Here is a 16,014-nt window from a genome sequence, read left to right on the forward strand (position 1 = left end):
CAGTTGGAGACTCCATCTCAACAAAAAAAAAAAAAAAAAAAAAAAAAAAGACGGGTCTCACTTTGTGGCCAAGGCTGAAGTGAAGTGGCCTTATCTCTGCTCACCGCAACCTCCGCCTCCGCCTCCTGGGTTCAATCAACTCTCTGGCCTTAGCCTCCTGAGTAGCTGGGATTTCAGGGCATACCACCACATCCAGCTAATTTTATTGTATTTTTAGTAGAGATGGGGTTTGTCATGTTGGCCAGGCTGGTCTTGAACCCCTGACCTCAATTGGTCTGCCCATCTTGGCCTCCTAAAGTGTTGGGATTGCAGGCATGAGCGACCACGCCCAGCCTATATGGGGATTTTTCTAGTCATTTTTTTCTAGCATAATTGCCTTGGAGTCAGACAATATACTTGGCATAATTTCAGTCCTTTGAAATTTGCTTTATGGCCCAGTATATGGGCAGTTTTTGCACACGTTCCATGTGATTGAAGAGAACGCATTTGCCACAGTTGTTGGGTGCAAGGTTGTGTAACTGTCCAGCAGGCCTTGTTCATATTTTCTCTACTTGGGTTGTAGTTAGTCCATCTTTCCTAGTGTGTGTGTGAATTATGTAAGGGTTTCTTTTGTTGAAAAGATCCTTCACAAAATACCATATCCATAGATTTACTTTCTGTCATATAGCTGAATGTGTTGTGTTTGGAATTCCATTCTTACATTTAAAAATCAACTGGATTGCCCAGAAGTTTAGATGCATTTGTTTTGTTTATCTTATCCACATTGAAGATGTAAGTAGATGATCTGAAAGCATCAGGCTTGATTACACCACATAATGCATGTCTTTCTTAAGTATTGGTGTTACAGAAATGGTTCTTATCTCAGAAGCAGAGAAGCTGACAGGTGGAAGGAAGGAGAGAGTCAGTTCTGTGGATTGCTGAGGACTTGTAACACAGACACAGTAGGAGAAGCCAAGGATGACAGCCGGTGACCAATTACTAAGCACACTCCGCTGGGCGCCCCACCCTGCCATCACCCGGCAAGGGTCTCTTTCCTAGGACCTTGCTGCCAGCCACCCCCCAACTGCTCCTCAAAGGGAAGACTAGGATTTGGGTACTGAAGCATTTTTAATCTGTTCACACATAGGCATTCAAGCTCAAAAGCCTAACCCCTACCACTCCCAGGTAAGTGCTGAACCCTGCACGTGGGAACAATCAAGTGTGTCCCCAAGATGCAGCCACAGACCTAGACAGCTAAAGTCCTATACGGTTATCTGAAGTTTCCTGACAGCTCTGCATAGTACAATTTCATTTATCAAAGGAAATGAGTAAAGTACCAGATTCTAGAACCATTTTGGCTATGAATTGAAGGGGAGGTGGGAAGCACAGTATCTCGTTATGTTGTCTGTATTAGGAACAGATAAACACAAACACACAGGCAACAGGGATTTGGGGAAACGCTGTGTCAGCACTGCAGTCAACCAAGTGCAGTGCCAGCACTACCCCCAACCCCCAAAGTGCCTCGGCCCAGCAGAAAAGAAACCATCTGGCCATTCCCTGCAGCTGGCCAGAGAGGGGAACCTCGACCATGTCTGGTGAAAAGAGTGAACTAGCTGGGACACAACCTCGAAAGAGCAGGAACAAAAACACGTGAACGCATACGAACATTCACTGTATCTTCTCCATGGACTCCCTACCACTATTCCACAGTCTCCACTTTCAGGTCTCACTGTTTCTCATGTGAGCCTATCCCTTTGGACAGTCCACTTTGGGAAGGGGTCATGGAGCCAGGGCTCCCTCTCAATAGAAATGGAAAGGACCTTGCAAGGATTAACAGCTATTTTTATCCTAGTTGTGAAAACAAGGTGCCTCCAATTCTCTATGTCCATCACAGCTGAATACTATACTGCAGTTCAGTCTGTCAGTGACTTCTGGTTTTTGTTGGAAGCCAACGCAATACAGAACTCAACATGCAGGTCAGAAGAGAAACACTGAAGAAATGAAAGGAAACGCCTGGAGTTGGGCCAGTGTCTAAGGTAAAAAGAGAAAGCCAAGGAGAAAAATGATGCAGCACCACAGCCCAAATGACTCCCCCATACAGCCACCTCCGATCCTCCGGGGAACCCCATGTGCTGCTAGGAAAACAAGGAGCTGGGAGGAAAAGGACAGAAGGAAAATGGGGAAGCAGTGGTAGAAAGAAAAAAACACACAAACAGGCACTACATAGATACAGCAAAGCCCACCATGTACTAAAAACCACTTGTTAACAGCTGGCATGCACTCAACAAGCTGTGTTTTCACTGTGGGGAGGCCAGTGGCAGGCGCGGAAGTGGAAGCAGCAGGAACACGGCCCAGGGACTCACCAGGCTATGGTCCTGCTCCAACCCCCCAAGTCCCATTCCCTCCCAACCGCAGGCTCATTCTTGCTCCTTGTGGACGAATTCCGCTCTGGGTTTGGCACCCCCGAAGATAGCAGAGTTGGGATTGGCTACTTGATTGAGGGGCATCACAACCGTTCAAGGTTTAAGCTGGAGTCATGGTCTTTGTGCTCTTCCCTCCTCTGTTGGTTCTTTGAAATCCATGTTGGATCCGTGGAGGGGAGGACCATCTCTGACGTGGGTGCCCATTGCGGGGCCTGTTGGCCAGTCATCTGGGTGACTACCTCCCCTGCCTCCTAAGAAGTCATCCCTGAATCCTCGTCATCTGGGCCACCTTTTCTGAATCCAGAGCCACCTTTATCTTGTTTTCTGCCTTCTGCAGTGTCCACATGAAGTGACCGATTACCCAACAGTGCACCATCGTATGTCAAAGCTTCCTTAAGGGAATCCACTTCATTGAATTCTATATAGCAGAATCCTTTAAATTTATCTGTGTCTTTGTCTCTGACTACCCGTATACTCCTTATGCTTAGATCCTTAAAGATAGCATCTATATCACCCTGAACTATATTAAAAGGTAGATTTCCTATGTATATTGTATGGGGGGCTCTGTGGGCAACTCCTTCTGGCTACGGGAACCGTGGCCACCAGTACTGCTGCAGCACCTTCTGCTTTTTTTTTTTTCTTATTATATTGCTAAGATTTACCTATATTGCTTCATGTTACTAGGATTTAGTTTTAGCTACTGTACATATTCCTTCATATGAACGTACCACAGTTATTCATTCAATAAATTTGTGTTGTTTCCAAGTTTTTATTAGAATAGTCTCATGCATAGTCTTATGCATAAGTCCTGTTGTACATTTGCAAGAATTTCTCTTGAGTATATTTTTAGAAGTAGAATTACTGTGTTATGACTGTGTGATTGTACATCTTTTTTTGCGGGGGGTGGAGTTTCACTGTTGTCATCCAGGCTGGAGTGCAGTGCAGTGGCGCCATCTCAGATCACTGCAACCTCCACCTCCCAGGTTCAAGCAATTTTCCTGCCTCAGCCTTTGGAGTAGCATGTGGATTACAGGCGTGTGCCACTATGCCTGGCTCATTTTTATATTTTTAGTAGAGACAGGGTTTCACCAAGTTGGCCAGGCTGGTCTCGAACTCCTGACCTCAGGTGTTCCACCTGCCTTGGCCTCCCAAAGTGCTGGGATTACAGGCGTGAGCCATCACGCCTGGTGGATTTTTCATCTTTAGGAGGTAAAGCCAAACTGTTTTCCCGAGTGTTGTGCCAATTTACGTTGCCAGCAGCAATATATCAGAGATATTGTAGATCTATGGCTTCTTCAACATATATGGTTTTTATATGGTGACTGTCTATATATGTTTTTTCTGCAAAATTCTTGTTCATGACTCTTGTGCATTTTCCCATTACTTTTACATTATTTGTTGATTTGAAGTTCTATATGTGGGCTGGGCATGGTGGCTCTTGCCTGTAATCCCAGCACTTTGGGAGGCAGAGGTGGGCAGATCACCTGAGGTCAGGAATTTGAGACCAGCCTGGCCAATATGGCAAAACCCCGTCTCTACTAAAAATACAAAAATTAGTCAGGCATGGTGGTGCACACCTGTAATCCCAGCTCCTCAGGAGGCTGAGGCAGGAGAATCGCTTGAACCCGGGAGGCAGAGGTTGCAGTGAGTTGAGATCACACCACTGCACTCCAGGCTGGGTGACAGAGTGAGACTCCATCTCAAAAAAATGTTTTTTATGTGATCTTTTAAAAATTATTATTTTTAACTGTGATAAAATACTCTGTATTCTTGATAATAATCCTCTGTCAAGTGTAGGTAGGTATTATGATTACCTTCTCCAAGTTTGTTTATGCATCGTCTTTTCACTTTCTTTAAATTGCCTTTTAGTGAGTAAAGTTCTCAATGAACAAAAGTACTTTAATATGGTCAAATATATGAATGCTTGTGTCTTAATATATTTCTTTAGGGTCTAAAAGATAGTTATCCTTTTAAACTTATTAAGTCATTGTTTACAATAAGTCAAACTTAATATTATTGTTAGGCCATTATTTGGAGTTGATTTTCTTTATAATGTGAGGGAGGGATTAAGTGCATCTTTTTCCATAGGGATAATCATTTTTACCTATATCCATTTGGTGAGCCATTCCATGTTCCCACAAGATCTGATATGCCACCTTTGTCATATATCAGAGGTACATATATCCATGGGTCTGTTTCTGGGCTTACTATTCTGTTCCACTGGAGTTTCAAAATAAAAATCCTGGTATCTAGTAGGTAAGTCCTCTTTGGTCTTCAGAAATGTCTTGGCCCTTTATTCCTCAATATAAGTTTAAAAATTCTAATATCAAGTTCCATGAAAGTCCCTATTGGGGTTTTGTTTGATTTACTGATTTTTTAGATCATGACATCTTTACAATACTTCCTATCCATGAACATTATATCTTTCTCCATTTATTTATCTCTTGTTTGGTATCTCTTATTAAAGCTTTATAATGTTTTCTATAGAGGTCTTGAATATATTATAAGATTTATTGCAAGGTTCTTGATGTTATATGCTGTTAATTGGTATTTTTTTCTTTTTTGTTTTGAGATGGAGTTTTGCTCTTGTTGCCCAGGCTGGAGTGCAATGGTGTGATCTTGGCTTACCACAACCTTCACCTCCTGGGTTCGAGTGATTCTCCTGCCTCAGCCTCCGGAGTAGCTGGGATTACAGGCATGTGCCACCACGCGTGGCTAATTTTGTATTTTTAGTAGAGATGGGGTTTCTCCATGTTGGTCAGGCTGGTCTCAAACTCCCGACCTCAGGTGATCTGCCTGCCTTGGCTTCCCAAAATCCTGGGATTATAGGCATGAGCCACTGCGCCCGGCCTTGGTGTCTTATCTTAAATTGCATTTTTCTAGTTGTTTGCTGAAGTGCAACTGGCTTTTGTATATTAATCTTGTATCTAGGCACCGAAAATGCTTTTTCTGAATCTATTGAAATCTGTTAATAAGATTACTCTATGAATTTTCTAATATAAAATCATTCTGTATACCCAGGATAGATTCGATCTGATTATAGAATGCTATCTTTTTTATACACTGTTGGATTGGATTTTCTGATATCTTGTTTTGGAGTTTTGCTTATGTATTTATTAATATAAGTGAAATTGGGTAGAACTTTTATTTTCCTACTGCTAGTCTAGTCTAATTTGGTATGAGGGTTATCCTGACCTCACAGTATAGGAGAGGTGAATATTTCCTTTTTCTATGATCTGGAACACTTTATATAAAATTGGAATAATATGTTTCTGAAAAAATTGGGAGAATTAATCTGTAAAATTATCTGGGCCTTGTGTTTTCTCTATGGTAATTTTTAAACTATTGCTTCAGTTACTTTATTATAGGACTATTTGTGTTTTTAATTTCTTCTAGAGTCAGTTCTTTTTCTTTTTTTTTTTTTTTTTTTGAGACAGAGTCTGCTTTGTTACCCAGGCTGGTATGGAGTAGCAGTCACAGCTCACTGCAGCCTTGACCTCCTGGGCTCAAGTAACTCTCCTGCCTCAGCCTCCTGAGTAGCTGGGACTACAGATATGTACCACCACACATGGCTAATTAAAAAAAAAATTTTTTTTGTAGAGACAGGGTCTTGCTGTTGCCCAGGTTGGTCTTGAACTCATGGGCTTAAGCGATCCAACTGCCTTTGCTTTCCAAAGTGCTGGGATTATAGGCATGAGCCACTGTGCCCAGCTGGAGTTAGTTCTTGTTGTATTTTTCTAAGATTTGTCCCTCCGATCTAAGTTTTAATTATGTCTTTATACTTTATATGTCACATTAAACCTTTTTCATTAATATTTATTTCTGTCTTGCTCAGTCTTGTCAGTAGTTTTCTATTTTAACAGTTTTTTTGTGCCTCAAAGAATCAACTTTTGACTTTATTGATTTCTGCTTTTATTATTATTAATATAAAGATGGTATCTTGCCATATTGCCCAGGCTGGTCTCAAATTCTTGAACTCAAGCAATATTCCCACCGCAGCCTTCCAAAGTGCTGGGATGATAGGGTTTGGCTGTGTTCCCACCCAAATCTCATCTCAAATTGTAATCCCCACATGTCAGGGGAGGGACCTGGTGGGAGGTGATTGGACCATGGGGGTGGTTTCCCTCATGCTATTCTTCTGATAATGAGTGAGTTCTCACTAGAGCTGATGGTTTTGTAAGTGGCCATTTCCCCTACTCTGCTCTTTTCTTGCTGCCTTGTGAAGAAGGTACTTGCCTCTCCTTCGCCTTACGCCATGATTGAGTTTACTGAGGCCTCGCCAGTCAGGCAGAACTGTGAGTTAATTAAACCTTTTCTCCCTTATAAATTACCCAATCTCTGGTGGTATCTTTAGAGCAGTGTGAAAATGGAATAATACGGGAGATTATAGGCATGAATCACCATGTCTAGCCAAAATTATTATTATTATTATTATTATATATATTTTTTTTGAGACAAGAGTTTTGCTCTTGTTGCCCAGGCTGGAGTGCAATGGCATGATCTCGGCTCACTGCAACCTCCGCCTCCCAGGTTCAGGTAATTCCCCTGCCTTAGCCTCCCGAGTAGCTGGGATTACAGGCATGCGTCACCATGCACAGCTAATTTTGTATTTTTAGTAGAGACGGGGTTTCTCCATGTTGGTCAGGCTGGTCTCAAACTCCTGACCTCAGGTGATCCGCCCGTCTCGGCCTCCTAAAGTGCTGGGCTTACAGGCGTGAGCCACTGCACCCGGCCAAAAATTATTTTTTGAGACAGGGTCTTGCTCTGTCACACAGGCTGGAGTGCAGTGGTGTGTTCACAACTCACTGCAGCCTCGACCTCATGGCTCAAGTGATCCTCCCACCTCAGTCCTCCTGAGTATCTGGGACTACAGGCATGTATCATCATGCCTGGCAAATTAAGAAAAAACATTTTTTTTTGTTTTTGTAGCGATGAGGTCTTACTATGTTGCACAGGCTTTTGCTCTTGCTCTTATTTTCAAAGTATTTTTTCTTCTTTCTTTGGATTTCTATGTTACTTTCTCTAATATTAGAATTGAAACTCAGAAAGGAGAAAGCCTCAACATTATTTAAATGATTTAAGGCAATATATTTCCTTTGAAGCATTGCCTTTGTTGCATCCAGCCAGTTTAAATATCTTTTGTCTTTTTTTTTTTTTCCCCAGAGATGGAGTCTCACTCTGTCGCCCAGCCTAGAGTACAGTGGCATGATCTCAGCTCACTGCTACCTTTGCCTCCCAGGTTCAAGCGATTCTCCCACCTCAGCCTCCTAAGCAGCTGGGATTATAAGCACATGCCACCATGCCTGGCTAATTTTTGTATTTTTAGTAGAAACAGGGTTTCACCACGTTTGCCAGGCTGGTCTTGAACTCCTGACCTCAAGTGATCCCCACCCCCAACCGCCTCGGCTTCCCAAAGTACAGGGATTATAGGCATGAGTCACCACGCCCGGCCAAATATCTTTTATATCATTCAGTTCTACATATTTTGCATTTTTTCATTCTAATTTATTTTGCCTGTTATTTAGCAACTTAATTTTTTTTCCCAAATATTTGGGATTTTTTGATCAGTTTGTTTGTAACTTCTATCTTAATTGTCTTATAGATTGTGGTCTGTATGCTACTCTCTGTAAATCTGTGAGGCTTCCATTAGGGTTTAGTACACAATCAATTTTTGCATACATTCCATGTATACTTGAGAAAAAAATACGTTCTCAGAGTTTCATCCATGAGTCTGTATGGCCTATATTGTTTCAATCTCCATATACTTGCTGGATTGTTTTCAGTTGTTTCCATTTGACCTCCCAGTTTCCCACTGTGGTGATGGATTTATCAATTTCTTCCTTAAGTATCAATATGTGCTTTGTATATTTTTGAGGCATTTAATTATATGCATAATGTTTAAAACTATTATATCTTTTTGATGAACTCAACCTTTATTATAGCAACTTTCCCTTCCTTAATAATGCTTCATTATAATTTTCTCTTACTATTTTAACAATCTTATAAATGTTTCTTCCTTCCAATAAGAACTTAGCATTTCTTCCCTGAGGTTCTTCCCCTTCTCCTCAAATTCCATCATGCTAACATTATCTAAACTTTTAAATCTTCATTATTATGGACATATTTTCTCTTTTTCTTCGATCGTAACAATTATTTTAAAAATAACTTTTAGGCTGGGTGTGGTGGCTCACACCTGTAGTCCTAGCACTTTGGGAGGCTGAGGTGTGCCGATCACTTGAGGTTGAGAGTTCAAGACCAGCCTGGCCAACATGGTGAAACCCCCGTCTTTACTAAAAATACAAAAATTAGCCGGGCATAGCAGCATGCCCCTGTACTCTCAGCTACTCGGGAGACTGAGGCAGGAGAATTGCTTGAACCTGGGAGACAGGTTGCAGTGAGCCAAGATCATGCCACTGCACTCTAGCCTGGGTGACAGAATGACACTCTATCTCAAAACAAAAAACAATGAAAAAGCAAACAAAACCCCTTTATTCATCTATTGTGACATCCTTGCTCCCTCCATTCCCCCTTTTAAGTACTATGCCCAGTGTTTGTTTTTTTTTTTTTTTTCTTCTCCCAGGCTAGAGTGCAGTGGCACGATCTCAGCTCACTGCAACTTCTGCCTCCCAGGTTCAAGTGATTCTCATGCCTCAGCCTCTCGAGTAGCTGGGATTATAGGTGCCCACCACCATGCCTGGCTAATTTTTGTATTTTTAGTAGAGATAGGGTTTTACCATGTTGGCCAGGGTAGTCTTGAACTCCTAACCTCAAGTGATCCGCTTGCCTCGGCCTCCCAAAGTGTTGGGATTACAGGCATGAGCCACCGCACCCGGCCCAATACTGTTTTCATTGTGGGTTTTCGTGTGGTAAAACTTCTGAGGCTGTATGCCAAAGGATAGGGCCCCATATGTGAATGATACTTTGACTAAATAGAAAATTCTGCTTTCTAATTTTGTAACTTAGAAAATACTAATCCAATGTTGGTTGCTGAAAAATCTGATGTCAGTCTGATTCTTTATCCTTGACTAAAATCTTTTGCTCCTCTCTGGAAGCTATTGGAATATTTTTCTTCGGTCTTCATTTTGACTATCGCATGATCTAGATGAACATTTTTCTTTATATCTTGTCTTGAGCACACTTCAGTACAGGGTCTTTCATCCCTTTGCTTTTACTCTGGGAAATTTATCTTCATTATATCTCCCTCTTCGTTGTTTTTTTCTTCTTCTTCTTCTGGGATTCCAGCTAAATGGATTATTTTAGCGGTTACCCTAGGAATAGCAATTAAACATACTTCATACAGTCAAGCGAATGTGCATCTTGATCCTCTTCCAGGGCAGCATGGGGGCCTTTGAGCAGTTTCCCTCCCTTCATTCCTCTTCTTACTGTGCAGCCGCATTCTAAAATGTTATACCCCACATTATTCTTGTTTGTTCAGCATTTATGTAGGTGCACAGTATCTGTTATTCATTAATATGTCTCAGATCTTCCCTCTGGGGTCAGTTTCCTCCTGCCTGAGGTATATCCTTTCATGCAGGTCTGCTGGTGCCAAACTAAGCTTTTTGTTTGCCTGAAAATGCCTTGATTTCACCTTCATCCTTTAAAGATGGTCCCCCTGGGTGTATAATTCTAGGCTGGCAGTGCATCTTTCAGCTCATGGAAGATATCGCTTGACTGTCTTCAAGCTCCCATTTCTGTTGATAAGGGAACAGCTCCTTGGAAAGTGATGTCTTTTTAAAATCTGGCTGCTTAATAGTTTCCTCTGATTTAGTTTCACTGCATAGATTTAGGTGCAGGAAGTTCTTTGTTATTTTATCTTCAGGTACAGTCCCTCTTTCCTTTTGGGACTCTTGCTAGAAGTATGCCAAACCCTGCTCTCAATCTTGCTGAGCAAGCTTACAGAAATGTAGATTCCATTGCAGGAGGTCTGACGGGAGACTCTGCACTCAAACTAGCTCCCAGTGGAGACCAGGGAGCCTGCTCCAGGGACCTCACTCTGTCTTCTCCCTGTAGCTTCTTGTCTTTTCTGGGTTTTGTCTCTTTAAATTCAGTTCTATCACATCTTCTGACCTGTGTTCAGGTGATAGATTCTAGCTACTAAACCATTCCATAGGGTTCTCAATTTCAGTTATTTTTTTTTTTCTGTGTCAAATTTCTATTTGTTTTATTTGGACTTTCCTATGCCACATTTTATAGTTTTCTATTTCTTGTAGGGAGTAACAGGGAGGGGCTGTATCCTATCACCTCACTTAAAGTCTGTGCATAGTGTTTGATAGTTTCACATTTATTTACTGTTGGGTATCTGCCTTCACACTGGGATGTCGGCTGCATAATATTGTTCTCTGCCCATGTGTGGACTGAACCCTCCCGACTTCCTGTGCCTGTCAGTTGCTTTCTGTCCACTGTCCTCCTTCCCTCTCCTTTGACCCCTGTCCTACGCCTGTGGCGGGGCCCCTGCCAGCCCTACTCACGGCAGCGGGTACTTCTTCCACAGCAGCTTGGCTGATAGGGTCTGGTACACTGTCTTCTGCTTCCCGTCGGAGCTGGGGCTGCTGGGACTGCTATGCACAACCTTGGAGCACTCCATTTGTTCATCCCACGAGCCGGACAGCACATAGTGGGCCTTGCCCTGGCTGTCACTCACCACTCCTGTCACCTGTGGACATTGGCAGGACCAGCGTAGGTGCACACTCTGCCCTGGGCCCCCTGGGGTGCTCAGAGGTGGCTGGTCCTGCTTACCTTCCGGGCTGCCTCTTTGGAGAAGTAGCTGTAGGGCAGGAACTTCAGCTGGCACCGGTCATTGGTCTTATGGTTCACAATCTCGATGTCCCCTGACTGGCGAAGGAGGGCAGTGGTCAGCGGCCAGCCCCCGGGCCATGCACCCCCTCCCCAAGGGCGCCCCTGACCTGGTCGATCCAGAGCTTGCCCACGATGATGTTGTGCACAGTTGAGGTGCTCTTCCTCCACACGTAGTGGTTCCCACTGGCCTGGAATTCTAAGTGGATGGCACCTGGAGGCGGGGGACAGGTCAGAGGTCATGCCCCCCATGCAGGGCTCTGGCCAGTCTGCCCTTAGGCCTGGTGTCTTGAGAACCAGGCTGGGGCCTCCCTTGGAAGCCCCCAGCTGGCTTTTGCATCACCAGAATCCTCCCTCTTAGGCAGAATGTCTCTGTCCCAGGAAGGCACCGGGCCCCAGCTCACCTAGCGGCATGATGGAGATGTATTTTCCCCGGAACTTGCTGGAGATGGTGATCTCCTGCCAGAGGCTCCAGCCATGCTTGGAGAACACGTAGTGCGCAGCTGAGGGGGGGTGGTGGCTCACCTGAGACCAGACCCATAGGACGTGAGCATCTGCCAGACATGAGCCCAGGTTCCACCTCCCCCAGCCAGGGAGGGACAGCTTGCGCTGTCTCAGCAGGCACAGCTCTGTGGCCATAGGAGCAGTCCTGGCTGTTCCTCAGGTGGCCACGGACCCAAGGCAGGCCCCCAGGAAGGCACTGCCTTGAGCAGAAAAGCATCCAGGTGCTGTCCTGAGCCTCTCAGTGCCTGGCTCCTGGGCTGTGAAATCATGCCTCAAAGATGTGCCTGTGACAGGTGCACTGAAGACTGATAAAGGGTGTCACACTGTGCCGAGGGTTCCATGTCCACTTCTCATCTAATCCTCCCCACATGCCAGGTGCGGCTGCTGTGCCGTGTTATACCAAGGGGGCCCAGACTGGCAGTGTGATTTTAGCCAAGGGGCAGTTGGGCCCTGCCCAGCTTGGCTCCAGAGCAGACATCCACATCAGTGCACTGCCCCCGGCCCAGCCCTCCCCTGCCTCACTGGCAGTGCCACCAAACCTCCCTTGTCTGTTCTTCCTTATTCCATGCTCCTCTGGCTGTGGGACCCAGGCTTCCCTCTCCTGAGTCTACTCACTCCCCAGGACAGCAGCCCTAGCCTAGCCCTGCCCCTCGCCTCCAGCTGCCCCTGAACACCTCCCCTCAGACAGGCAGAGCCGGGCTCCCGCTGCCCCTAGTGTGCCTCGCCTAACTTCCTGTCTCTGAAAAAGGTGCCTACTTGCTTCCTGTGCCCCAGGAGTGCAGGCCCAGCTGCAGACCACCCTGGGAGATGGTGAGCTGGCCCTGAACTCAGCTGATGCCTCCCCAAGAGCCCGTGGGAAGCTCTTCCTCTTCCTCACCTGCACTTCAGCATCCTGCCCTTCCAACCACTCACACTAAACGCTCGGCAGCCTCTATGGCTCTCCTAATGTTCCTCCTCTAACCCTGAGCAAAGCCTGCCTGCCCTTCCTTCAAAATGCATCCAGTATCTGCCCCCTCCACTCCCACCTCTACCTCCCCGGGCCTCCCTGTGGGCCACTCCCTCCATTACAGGAGAGGGCTCCTCTGGCAGGTCAGGAGGCAGGCCCCACCCCAGGTGTACCACCCCTCCAGCTGCTGCTTCTCCACCCTCCTTTTGTTTCCTCCCTTCACTCTCTCTGCATCAGCAAAGCTGCTCCTTGACCACCCAAAAGAGCTGGAAGCAGCCACAGTATCCGCCCTGCTTTCCCAGCCCCATGAGAACTGGAGCCGTGTCTGTTCACTTCCCAGCTGAAACCTCCATGCCTGAGCAGCACCTGGCATGTTGAGGGCATCTAACGTCTGCTGAATGGAGAAATACATTCACTCCAGGGTTCAGGCCAAGAACCTGGGATCACCCTGACTGCCCCCCACCCCCATATCCAAAGCGTCGGCAAACCAGCTGGCTCATCCTTCAAAAGCTGCCAGTGTTCTGGCCTCCCCCTTCACCCAGGTCTGGCCACCGCACCCCTGCGTGGGTCACTGCAGTCACCTCCTAACAGGGCCTTGCCGCAGCTGCAGCCTCTTCAACTAGCACCAGGATCTGAATGGCCAGAGTCCCATGCTCATGCCAGGAGCCAGGGCAATGCTGACACCAACGGAATCCCCTCGTTTTCAACCAGGACGCCCAGGTTCAGCATGGGGCTGCCACTGAGGCTCCTGAGCCTGGGTCTTGGCATATCTCCCTGGGGAAGGGATGGCGGGGACAGGCTGCTGTCACTGGCTGGGGCAGAGTCCATCCCACTGCACCCAGGCTCCTCCTGCCAGCTGCCTTCAGCTCGGTGGTGACCCCATGCTCCTCCCCAGCAGTGCCCACAGATGCCCCTCCACCTCTGCTCCACAGCATCCTGGCCTGGAGCTTATCCTCCCCGTCTCTGCAACCAGGCCTGACCCTGTCCTCACCATGCTGTGTTCTCATGCCTCTCACCGTCTCCAGGAGGCCCTGTGCTGCCCCTGCCATGGGAGGCCGTGCTTCCTGGCTGGACCTCAGCTTGATGGCCCCTTGGGTATGGACAGTGGGGGTCAGAGGCTGCATCCCATTTGTCACCTTGGGCCTGGCAGGAACAGCTTGGCCAGAGTGTGGGCGGGCACCACCCAGCGCCAGCCTAGCCCGCTCACCTGCTCACAGAGGGAGCGCAGGCCCATGTCATCGAGGCGGTCCAGCTCAAAGGTCTCCCCCAGCATGGGGTTGAAGGGCTTGGCGATGCGGTGCACCGTGGTGGAGTAGGAGGACACAGAGAAGGCAGCCACCAGGCACATCTGCTCCACTGAGCTGGTGCAGTGCACCGCCTTGTCCAGCAGGTGGTGGTACTCCAGGTCCTCTGTCAGCCGCTGGAGCATGGACAGGGGCTCGTTGAAGTTCACCTGTGGGTGGGCAGTCAGGTTGGGCACCAGCCCCGGCTTGGCATGGTGCCCTTGCTTTTCTCAAATGTTCAGGGACATCCCTGCTCAGACGGCACCTTCACAGTGAGGCTCCTCTGATGGCCCTGTCCCAACACTGCGGCCCCCAAGCCATCACCTCCCTGGTCCCTCCTGCCTGTTTTCTTCACAGCCCTCCCCACTTTCTGGTCTGCTGCATCCTACACACTTTTATCAATGTTTGCTGTCGCTCTCCTCTGCTCGGATGGACACCCGCCAAGGCCAGGGGTTCTGCCTGGCCCACTGCTGTATCTTCAGTGCCGAATCTTAGGAAGCAGTGAGAGAATGAGTGAATGAGCACATGAGTCTGTGGGTGGAGGAAGTGGGTCTTCCCCATGTTCTGAGCTGTGATGGGACCTGGCACAGGATGGGTTAGGCCCAGGGCCCCTGTCTCAGTGTCACATAGGGCAGGGTCACTCTCCCCACCATGATGCCATCGGGTACGAGTCTCAGCTTCCTTGTGTTATCTTGCTCCATCCTCCCGGACACTGTGAAGGGGGTGTTGTGATTCTCCCCACTCCACAGATGTGGACACAGAGGCTGGAGATGTGAAGGAACTCGTTCTGGGTCACAGTAGAACCGTCTGGCCTGGTGGAGATGCCACCGTAGCCAGGTGGCATGAAGATCCAAGTTCTGCCCTTAGCCCACTGTGTGACCACACTGAGTCTGCATTTCCTGGGGATGGCACCAGGGATGGCTGCCAGCTGAAGGAGGGCCCACCCCTCCACACACAGCCCCATCCTCCCACTCCCCATCTACAGATCGGGACAGCCAGGACATGGTAAGGCCCCGTGAGATCCAGAGGTGCTCTGGGGCTCCCCAGGTTGCTGATCCATGCAGAGCTTCTCCCTGGCTCCTTCTGTCAGACCCCAAAGATCCCTGTACTTTGGAAGATTGGGGAATGCCTATGTACACGATTAGATAATTAGTTACATGCTCCTCAGGTGCCATTAAGAAAATGACACTCCAAGGCTGTGTGTACTTCACACAGGCCATTACTTCTCATCCATGCACAGGAAAGCGGCCCCAGAGGACCTGCCAGGGCTGCCCTGCCCGAGCCACCCACCGGCATGGGGATCCTGGAGAGCTCCCGACCGATGCAGTTCTTCATGATGCTCCAGAGGTTAAGGCTGTAGTTGGGCTTGTTGGGGATGCGGACTCGCCTCTTGACTTTGGACGAACCCTTGGGCATGAGCGAGGCACCATCTAGTACCTGCCACAGAAGTGGGGACACCCCAGTCAGCAGAGGCCAGAGCGCCCCCTCAGCTTCCAGGTATCTGCCCTCCACCCTGAGAACTGGCACACTGCTCGTGAAGGGCAGGGTGGCGCTCCTGGACTGGGGCATGGGCCTGCCTGCCGGCCCTTACAGTGCTCCCCCTCACTTACATTGTCTGCTGAGCTCCAGTCCACAGAACTTGTCCCCGTGCTACCTTCAGCTTTTCTGCAGGAAACACAAAGCGGGAGGCAAGTTACTGATGAATCCCGAGGCCTCCTTGGGACCTGGCCCATCCTCTCTCTAGACAGCATCATTTTCATTGCTAGTAAATGTCCTGGTCACTGCCGTGTGTTCTGTGTGTAGACAGACACCGCATAACAACATTTCATTGGCGGATAGTGTATATGACAGTGGTCCCATAAGACTATCATACTATATTTTTTTTTTTTTTTTTTTTTGAGACGGAGTCTCGCGCTGTCGCCCAGGCTGGAGTGCAGTGGCGCGATCTCGGCTCACTGCAAGCTCCGCCTCCCGGGTTCACGCCATTCTCCTGCCTCAGCCTCCTGAGTAGCTGGGACTACAGGCGCCCACCACCGCGCCCGGCTAATTTTTTGTATTTTTAGTAGAGACGGGGTTTCACTGTGGT

The 16,014-nt window shown here is 47.6% G+C and overlaps 1 protein-coding gene and 1 pseudogene across 6 annotated transcripts in view; both read right to left on the minus strand.

Annotated features, from left to right (window-relative positions):
• OSBP2 (oxysterol binding protein 2) overlaps positions 1 to 16,014 on the minus strand; it is a 225,562-nt gene that overhangs the window by 2,639 nt on the left and 206,909 nt on the right. For all 5 annotated transcript variants that reach the window (XM_025400227.1, XM_025400226.1, XM_025400229.1 and 2 more), the window contains 7 exons: positions 15,539 to 15,593; positions 15,219 to 15,365; positions 13,853 to 14,098; positions 11,600 to 11,720; positions 11,306 to 11,409; positions 11,139 to 11,234; positions 10,871 to 11,055 (listed from right to left, as the gene is read on the minus strand). In XM_025400227.1, coding sequence (XP_025256012.1) covers positions 10,871 to 11,055; positions 11,139 to 11,234; positions 11,306 to 11,409; positions 11,600 to 11,720; positions 13,853 to 14,098; positions 15,219 to 15,365; positions 15,539 to 15,593 — 954 coding nt within the window. The remainder of the gene's footprint in view (positions 1 to 10,870; positions 11,056 to 11,138; positions 11,235 to 11,305; positions 11,410 to 11,599; positions 11,721 to 13,852; positions 14,099 to 15,218; positions 15,366 to 15,538; positions 15,594 to 16,014) is intronic.
• LOC112633117 lies at positions 737 to 9,773 on the minus strand (annotated as a pseudogene). Its single transcript, XR_003121489.1, has 2 exons — positions 9,694 to 9,773; positions 737 to 3,025 (listed from the first exon to the last, which is right to left on the minus strand). The product of XR_003121489.1 is annotated as a eukaryotic translation initiation factor 4H pseudogene (transcript).

Source organism: Theropithecus gelada, chromosome 10 (assembly GCF_003255815.1).
Source record: "Theropithecus gelada isolate Dixy chromosome 10, Tgel_1.0, whole genome shotgun sequence".
In the NCBI taxonomy this organism is placed as follows: Eukaryota; Metazoa; Chordata; class Mammalia; order Primates; family Cercopithecidae; genus Theropithecus; species Theropithecus gelada.